At 40.8% G+C, this 8821-nt stretch overlaps 2 protein-coding genes across 2 annotated transcripts; one reads left to right on the top strand and one right to left on the bottom strand.

Annotated features, from left to right (window-relative positions):
• Nucleotides 1–2072: 2072 nt before the first annotated feature.
• Nucleotides 2073–2381, top strand: LOC137943216 (putative cell wall protein). The gene has a single exon (XM_068788907.1). The coding sequence runs from the start codon at nucleotides 2073–2075 to the stop codon at nucleotides 2379–2381; it is 309 nt and encodes a 102-aa protein (XP_068645008.1).
• A 2168-nt stretch (nucleotides 2382–4549) lies between these two features.
• Nucleotides 4550–8462, bottom strand: LOC137942647 (uncharacterized). Its single transcript, XM_068788371.1, has 7 exons — nucleotides 7831–8462; nucleotides 6665–6805; nucleotides 6371–6484; nucleotides 6068–6241; nucleotides 5532–5647; nucleotides 5241–5322; nucleotides 4550–5145 (listed from the first exon to the last, which is right to left on the bottom strand). Exons 1-7 carry the CDS (start codon nucleotides 8347–8349, stop codon nucleotides 5140–5142), a joined length of 1152 nt encoding a protein of 383 aa, XP_068644472.1. The 5' UTR covers nucleotides 8350–8462; the 3' UTR covers nucleotides 4550–5139.
• Nucleotides 8463–8821: the final 359 nt, after the last annotated feature.

Genomic DNA, 8821 nt, shown 5'->3' with positions numbered 1-8821 from the left:
TTTGCAGTTAAATACAGTCCATTTCAACTCCAGAAACCAACTTTTTTGTTTTTGTCAAAGAGTCAAGCTCATTGGAGAAGCTGAACTCGTTTAATAATAATATCTCATGTACCAGAACCGACATATCATTTTTCAGCCTTCCTGTCGTTGATTGACATTGGTTGACTTTTGATCAGCCACGCGTTTGTCTTTTTCTGCTTTGGAAACTCGTTTTAAATCGAGTACCAGTAATGGGCTGCTTAAAGCAATGAAGCGCAGGGACATAGGTATTTTGTGTTCTTGGGGCAAACCGTTTGAGGATGCCGAGGGTAGGTATGGTGGAAAAGAAAGAGCCTCGAGTTGAAGAGTCTTCGGTCAAAGAAAGAGAGCGATAGCATAAAAGCCTCCGGTTGCCAGTGGAGCAAAGAGAAAGTCCACTTTTGATTCCGTTCAAACTTCAAAAGCTGGAACCTCAAAGAAACTCGATCAAGAATGGACAGTTGAACACTTCGTCACCCGACAACATAAATATGTGTATACAACGCTGAAGGAAAACTAGCACAACAATCAATCCTCTTTCCGAGGTCGAACAAGAATGCAATCGGCTGGCGCTGGAGACAAGCAAAAGAACTGCCCAAAGGGTCATCTCCTGATCACGTCGAGGAGACGGCGTTTCATGGATGATTCTCCTTCTCCTTCCTCCGCTTCTTCGTCGTCTTCCTCGCGTTCGTCTGCACCAGCTATGTGCGCATCGCGCAAGCAACGTGGGTCCCTACCACTTGGCCCGGGTCGGCGCTCGCAGAACCTCAAGAGGATTGGCGGCGACCGTGAGATATTAAGGAGAGCTCTATCTCCACCAGTTCGTCAACATGGTCGGTTGGGACTTCGTCGATGGACTTTCCGGCCGGCTCCCAGCCGTCTGTCCAACATGTCCATGGCATAAATTTCTGTAAAGCTTTCATTCATGAATAGAGACATTGATTGATTACTCTTACGACGCTGCTAGATGCCTATCTTTTTCTGTTTCGCGACTTTTTCCATCCGAGTTTCTCTCCTTTGTGGCATGTGATGCTCATCTTATAACTTCCGCATTCCAAAGAATCAGCCTCTGCAACTATCAGATTCAGGTGAAATTAACTCTCGCTTGATTATCGAGACCAAGTTATACCGGAAATCCGTCTTATAGAGCGCTATAAGTCGGTACATCTTATTAGAGATGCATCCTTCAGAATTTTCAATGGGAAAGTGTTTAAAAATTTTCTTCCTGGAGTTAATTCTCTACCAATTTGCCTTTGTCCATGAAGGACGGTAATGGGTCCTTCAGAAGAAAGTGTGGTCTTCCCTTCCCCTGTCTGGTCCAAATAACCGGAATGGAGTCTTGAGATGAAAAGGTTCAGGACGAACTACTACTGGGGTATGCATCTGCAATGGAAATCACTTCACAATTGTCTACTCCTCCATAGGCTATTATCCACGAGGTCCGTTTCAAAGACCAGAATAGAAATTTCCAGCGATCCGCTTGGAGAGATGACTAAAATAAATTTCATAGATGGCCAGCCGATGCCTTGAACAACTTGTCTTAAATTCTTAACTATACCCTTCGTTAAACCACCTGCGACTAGTACGAACATAAATTCTGAGGCCTAGAATTACATTTAGTAGCCGCATAAACAGTTGGGATAGGTGATAGAAACAGCCACTGTACCTGGAACTGATTGCCACTGGCATTTCAACAGATTATATTCCTCGTTTAGTACCATCTTCAATGCTCCACCTAAGATATAGGTCACTCTGTTGTCACTTTCATTTATCGTTCAGACCACGATCTACTCGGTGTAGTTGTAACTAATACTAAACTCATCCTCTATCCTCCAAGCATTGAGTATTAAGGTTTTGCTTGTCCTGAGCATTAATCCAAATCTTTGTTTTTGTACGAAACTAGTAAAATGCTTCTAGAGTTCACATAAGCATCTTTTATTTTCCACCCAACGCTGCAGTACATCTCCAGCTATAAAAGGTAGACATTCTGTTCAATCTTCCTCATCGGCCACCTTCTCCTCCCTTCCATCTGTAGGATTGAGACCTCAGAAGGAATGTCAAGTTCCACTTTTCTCTCTTTCTTTGTCATCTTCTTCCTTGTTTCGGCCATCCCTTCACTAAGGGTGACTGTAGCTGGCCGTGAAATCCCAACCTCTCCAAAAGAAACCAGTATGAAAAAACAGCCGGAGTTTTTCAATGGTGGCGACCGTGGCTTCCTCATCCCTGGAATAGGGCGGTTCATGGTGCCTCCTTTTGGAGATACTCCTATAACAAGCTCGGATAGAAACAGTTTGCCATCTTCATCAGGAGGCAATGGTGTGGAGGCTCCTACACCTGCATCTAGTGGCTCTCTTCATCCTTGAGGAAGCAGCTTCCACTTCTAGTCAGCAAGTGTTATCATCCTTAGAAGAATAATCAAATAATGATATCTACCTCAGTTCCCTCTAGTTATAGGAGTCGTGTCCTAGGAATGTATGTACCAAGAGTGGATGGAGGTTCCTCACACACAGGCCCCATCCATCCATCATAAGCAGTTGTTGTGGTCATCAATGCAGCTGCTTGGATCAATAATTAACCGAGCTCTGCCGGTTTAGTAGTTGCTATAATCTTATAGCAAAGAGTTGGAATTCTCTCTGGTTGTAACATGGGTTTTGCTGTCTAGCACAATCTGAATTCTGGTCTTCTACATGTTGTTCTTATGGTTGGTCTTAGTCACCACTAAAGAATTTTCTTGTCATCATCTCGACTCACCATAGTCCATCATAAGAGCTGGCAATCTCCCAAAGAAGCCAAATTTATACCAGAAAGCAGCCAATCTAAGCCATCCTTGTTGCAGTTTTATTTCATGGTAGAATATGCCATCAGGGTGACGACTTGAGGCTTTTGAAGAATGCAATTATGAGTTTCCGTCCTTATATTTTCATAGCTTCAAGAAATATCTAGCAGCGATTTCTCCTTGATCCTTCCTTTATACTTCAAAAGCATGAATTTCCAGGTTCCAAACTCTCTAGAGAACAACACAGTTAAACAGGACCCATTACCATCATGAAACTAGTGGCTTAGGACGAGGATCTCAAAAGCACCAGTAATTGGAATTGTAAGGACACAACCAATTGATAAATGCACAAGGCCATGAGATATGAAACCATCTAATTAATCAGATAGTCTATTTTCTAAATTATGCCATGCGAGAAAAAACACCATAAAGGAGAATATTTTGCAAGAGCCTTTCGGTAGTTACTACAAACAATCCAGAATAACCTAGAACATGAGCATCACCAAGAGGCACTAGCACAAAAAGGCCAGGATAAATTGTTCAACAGGAAGAACTAATAACAGAGAAGAACAAGTCAAAGGATCCCATAACAGTACCCATGAGAAACTTTACAGTAATATATCCTGGACATGATGTGACCATGCAGAGGTAAATTGGATCTCCAGAATGTCAGTTCTGAATGAGGAAGTGGATTCTGAGGATACACCAAGTTAGAGGCCTGTACAAGTAAGAAGGTAAACAAGCACATATAAGACAATAATCGTCTCGTAAAAGGATAACAAAGCATGTTAAAAAAAAAAAAAAAAAAATCTTCTCCGATGGGCTTCTGGCATGATTCAGCTACATTAGTAATCATTTTTGGGATAACAGCGACAAATTTTTCAACGGTTGTCAACAGGGTTGTTTCCTCAATCTAAAACTCCGGAGAGAGTTATTAGCTTTGATCACATCACAGCTAATCAGTATACATTTCGATAAAAGGAACCCGTTTGATTAGCAGATCCAGACAAGGAGAATGAGATCCGAAAAGATCTCGAATAAAAAAGTCTGGAATTTTATCTCCATGTTCGACTTGCCAATATCATTAGCAAATGAAAAATACGGGGAAAATAGAGGCTCAGCTGTCAAGAAAGAAAACAGAGAAAGAGAACTGACCGTGTTCAATCGCCACATTGAAGATGCTGAAGAAGACGAGAGAGGGGAAAAACACAGCTCGGGCTTGCGCAGTTGAAATCAAAATCCTATCATCTTCGAGATGAAAAAACAGACGAATGCAAAGAAAATAAGAATAAAGAGATAATCGAGGAGGACAAAGAAGGTAGTGGAACCATGGCTTCGCTTGCGAGTATCGTCTAAAAGTTCGAGCTTGGCCATGGGCGTCAAATGAGGAAGCGAAGGTGTCTGAGGGGATGAGCCTGGGAGTATATGAGATAGAGAAAAAATCGTTTCTTTATAATCTTCGTCGTCGTGTCGTAGCTGGAACTTTGTTTTGCATGGTCACGAATCATGGCACAATTGCATTTGCAGAAAACAAAATGTGACTGGCCACTAAACAAAATTTTTCCAATAGATGTACGGGTTCGCATGTGCTTAGGATGTGTGCATGGGTAACTCATCCACCGCCTATCCTCAATCCAGCCCTAACCCCGTTTTATATTTTTGTCTTTGTCCACACAGACAGGCTTGGAAAAACCCTTCCCCCCCCCCCCCCCCCCCCCCACCCGAAACCCCCAACAAGTTTTTCTCCCACACAGTCCTCGTCCCACAAGGTGAACCAGAAACCATAACCTAAAGTTTTCAATTATCCAAGGTAAAACAAGTATCAAGTATAAGAATTTCTTTTCCCCCACCTATAAGCAGGAACATTGAGATATGGCATTTCCTATAACTCCAGCCCATGCCTCTTAAGAAAGAGCAATTTCTACCTCTTAGATTTGGCAAACTGTCCTCGGTAGAAAGTATAGTCCCACGTCCTGGAATAAATTTTGCCTTGAAAGAGGACACTCTTTCCTTCTCCCCAACTATGAAGTGTCAACTCTACTCTTCTTAGCTTTGGCATAAAATTTGATGACATATTCTGTACACCTGGGATTATAAGAATATAACCCACAAAATCGAATGGCTGTTTCCAAATTATAATACAGGCATTATACCTATACACTACATTTGATCTCTTCATATAACAATCACAGATAGGACGAAGAAGAGTCCGCTTGCTGCATTCGAGAATATCGCACTTCCAATTGTATCTCCAAAGAAGACTCACACCCCTTTGCTAATTGAAGACTTTCTTTCCTTAGTAACCATGACAGTATAGGTTCATCCACATATTTTTCTATTCGCATTTACTCCTGATATGAATGTCAAAGCAAGTTACAGTTAATATAATATAATATTTAGTGTATGTAATTGTTTTACAGAATTCTTTGATTGTTAATTCCAATACCTTGTGACCAGTCAATGCAGACTTTGGGTTTCCCTCTGATGTTTCCTCCGCGGTCCTTGCTTCCGACTTCTCATTTGAGTAGCTAGTGTCACAAGAAAAAATCAGTGTGAGCCACTAGTTTCCAAGATAACTTTAACGTTCCAGCATGAACTACATACTATCACACAGGCATATACATTTAGAAAACACAAGAGGAGAGAGTGTGTTGGCTGTCACTATATATTTTTATCAATTAAATGTTTTATCATTTTCAAAGTAGGATTTGAAGCCAAGGTGTATTAAAAGACCTACGTCGAGAGAATGGTGACCCAGATAAGCTCCACACAATCCACCCATAGAAGTCTTTGTTCTACTGGTATTACGCCATAGGTAATTAAGTGAGCAAACGGCCAAAGTTTCCACCCAGCCTGCAACAGAGGAAGACATAATAAAATGCAGTTCACAAAGTTATAACTGAAAATTCTCACACATGAGGCATTAAAGGGATTAGATAGAGAGAATTAAACCCAAGAACCATCTAATGTTTCAGAAAGCCTCTTGAGTTAACTCTTACGAGGCTGGATTCTTGAGTCCAAAACTGATTGTATGAAACATGTCTTGTTTAACTTAAAATGTGAAATGAGACATTCAAAAAGAAACTCTTGTTTACAGTATTCTTCATGACTGATGAACAAAGAAATTAACCACAAGCACCTCCCACTCCATATCATAAGGACAAATTAGTGGGTTTTATAAAATGATTCCACAAGTTCAGCTAATGAACTTCCACAGTCAACAGATAGCAACTGTAACAAATACACCAAGAAGGATCAACTGTTATGACTTACCGTTAACATTGGCCTAAATGTGGCCTTGAGTTCATTATAAATATTGACTGGAGATTCGAGCCGCAAGAAACCCAACAATACAAAGTAAATACTGTTCCAGACTGCAGCCCATGCTGTTTGATCAAATATTACTTTAGCTGGAACAACCCACCAATCCTGGAATGGAAATAAGGCCTGAAAAACAAAATATGCTGGTTTCAGTTTTTTTCTTTATTCTTATTCTCTCAGAGAGGAAAAAAAAAGGAAGATCAAGTACATTGTAATAAATGGAAAGTGTCGCTACAAGTTTCATTATAGAATCACCTCACAGAATTGGTAATAATAATGAGAAAGGGATCCATGAAATGTAAATCCAACAAGGCCAGATCTGAACATTCGAGCACGATCAAATTCAAAGAGTGGCTTCCCTTCACAGCACTACAATCACGATGAGGTAGTTAGCGAGATATATAAATACAGGGGTTGAAAAAGTGACATGTCTATCTTTAAGCACAAAAACAATGCTACCCTGAAGTTGCAAATATGAAGCATCCCAGAGGGGGGGGAAGCAAAAAGGAAAACTGCTCCAAGAGTATGATTATGTGTGCATCATTTTACCTGTGCAATCCAATCTCCTAAAGAGTAAACAACCCCACTAATCACCATTTTGGCCAGAACAGGGTTTGTCTTAAGAGCTTCCTCATAAGCAATCCAGTTATGTTGAGGGGCATATCTCAGTATCTCATAAAGTGTCCATCCCTGAGAGATACAATACGAAGATGAGCTAACAACCATTCTACTTCTGAAACAAAATACTTGACTTTAAATCTGACCAAAAAATTTGAATCAACCCAATACAGACAATTACTTAAATCCTAGAAATTTAAATTCCCCCCCCCCCCCCCCTCCCCCCCCATCCCCAGAAAAAAAAAAAAAATACTTCCAAGTTCATGGCAATTTACATGCTTCCCAAGTTTTCAACTCTAAAATTAAGCCTTCTCAGTCAAGAAATGGAATCATTTTAAAAAACAAGTAGAAGAGAAAATAAAACAGATTAGGCAAGAAAGAGAACACAAACAATTAGCTCAGTTGGTTGGTTTGACAACTTAGCATTCGGTATCTAAGATCACAAACCATGAGTACCTTAAAATGGAACCTTCCAAGAAGTAAATTACATAATACAGATCCATGCTAGAAAATCATGGCGCTAATCAAAACAGTAAGAGGTAGAAAGTAAGCTACTCGAAACAGTAGCACACAAAAGCGACCTTAAAGTGCCACGGCCAAAAGTCAGAAGCTTTTGGGCACCGTTCACTCTAAAAGGACAAACAAGCGACCGCTTACAGCAACGAGAACCGTTTAATGTCCTTCATAAAAAGAGAAAATTTGAACGCATAATGAGAGTGTCTTTGAAATAAATCCAAACAGGCTACTCACTCGGCAGGTCTCTGCGCAGCATGGCAAACTCAAACAAAACAAAGTGCCAATGAAACATATTATTCCAGACGGTCAACAATTTAAAAACCCATCAAAGAAGAAAGGAATAAGCAGAACCAGATAAATAAGGAAGAAATAACAACTTTGCAAGTTAAAAAAAACCAAGTCAGAGCCCAGGACTAACTAGCCACATACCCGGGAGGAGTATATAGTTAATCGAGTGGCAAAACATGATAGTAAAATCTATATAGAGTATGAGCAAAAATAACAGAATAGGAATTTCCTAAAGGCACTCAGAGCCAACTTGGATACATCATATAGGAGAAAGGGAAGTTAAATTCATTCACCTGCCAGTAATCACTATCAATTGTAAGCAATTTAGTAACAGCGAAAGTCCCTGCAGCTAGAACGATCGCGGCATTAATCGCTCGATCGATCAGACGATCTATATCTTCCTCCTCGGCTTTGGTATTCTGAGAAGCCGAAGAAGAAGCCAAACCCTCAAAATCCGCGACGACTCCTCCCTCGAACGAAAACCTTCCTTTGCTAGCGAACCCTCCGATCTGACTTAAGTTCTCCAATTCTTGTTCTCTTTCCATAAGAACCATACCTCCGTCTTGTTGATCGGTAGAATCACTGCTTTGCACGGGAATTACGTCGAAGTCATCAGCGACCGAGCGAATGCTCCATTTTCTCTTCTGTTGCATGAATAATCCGGAAATTGCAGGTTTATGGTAGCTGTAGCAACTGTGGAGAGAGGAACCAGAGAGATCCTTTACATGAGACACGATTCTGGCTTTGGTTTCTCTAGTGGGTTTAATTTGAGGCACAAATCTCTGAGCTGTTACACTGTTTACAGACGCCATTGCGAAGAAACGGAGAGAGTCTGCGAGTCGAGAGGAAAATCGATGCGGTTATCTTCAGGTAAATCGCCGAAAATCCAAGACTTTGGTTTTTATAAGGAAGGTCGGAGCAGCAATAGAAGCCACAGCTTTGTTGTGTCGAATTGCGATCGCGTGACGGAACATAACTCCAAAAACAAATGCGTGAACTGTGTTTAGACTTTCAGAGTTCATTGACACCACTTAATTTTTTACTTTTTAACATATTTTATAGCTGGCACCCTTCTCCCCTAATCAAAGTCACTAACAGAGAAGATTTTGTCAAAAACTTGCGGTTCAAAGTGAAGGAAGGAAGATGTGGAGGCGATTAACAGGGGAAGAAGATTTAGAAATGGGGTCCAATCGGCGGTACTCCAATTCTTCGAGTCTGGTCGGAAATCCGTCTATCTGATACAGTCATACAACGACCAAGTATGAGGCGTACATTAATTGACGT

The sequence above is a fragment of the Aristolochia californica genome, unplaced genomic scaffold (genome assembly GCF_029961685.1).
Source record: "Aristolochia californica isolate CCGP_79_NKW_82.1479 unplaced genomic scaffold, dmAriCali1.0.hap1 SCAF_10, whole genome shotgun sequence".
Classification (NCBI taxonomy): domain Eukaryota; kingdom Viridiplantae; phylum Streptophyta; class Magnoliopsida; order Piperales; family Aristolochiaceae; genus Aristolochia; species Aristolochia californica.
Note: the sequence above shows the minus strand (reverse complement) of the source record. Positions and strands in the feature narration are given on the sequence as shown.

Excerpts from the sequence above, each read along its gene's own strand:
- LOC137943216 (XM_068788907.1), top strand. The coding sequence starts at position 2,073 with ATGTCAAGTTCCACTTTTCTCTCTTTCTTTGTCATCTTCTTCCTTGTT.
- LOC137942647 (XM_068788371.1), bottom strand. The coding sequence starts at position 8,349 with ATGGCGTCTGTAAACAGTGTAACAGCTCAGAGATTTGTGCCTCAAATT. Across the intron at positions 6,806-7,830 it reads TTGATAGTGATTACTGGCAG|GGATGGACACTTTATGAGAT; the intron begins GTGAATGAATTT and ends TGTATCTCTCAG. Across the intron at positions 5,648-6,067 it reads CATTTAGGCCAATGTTAACG|GCTGGGTGGAAACTTTGGCC; the intron begins GTAAGTCATAAC and ends CCTCTGTTGCAG.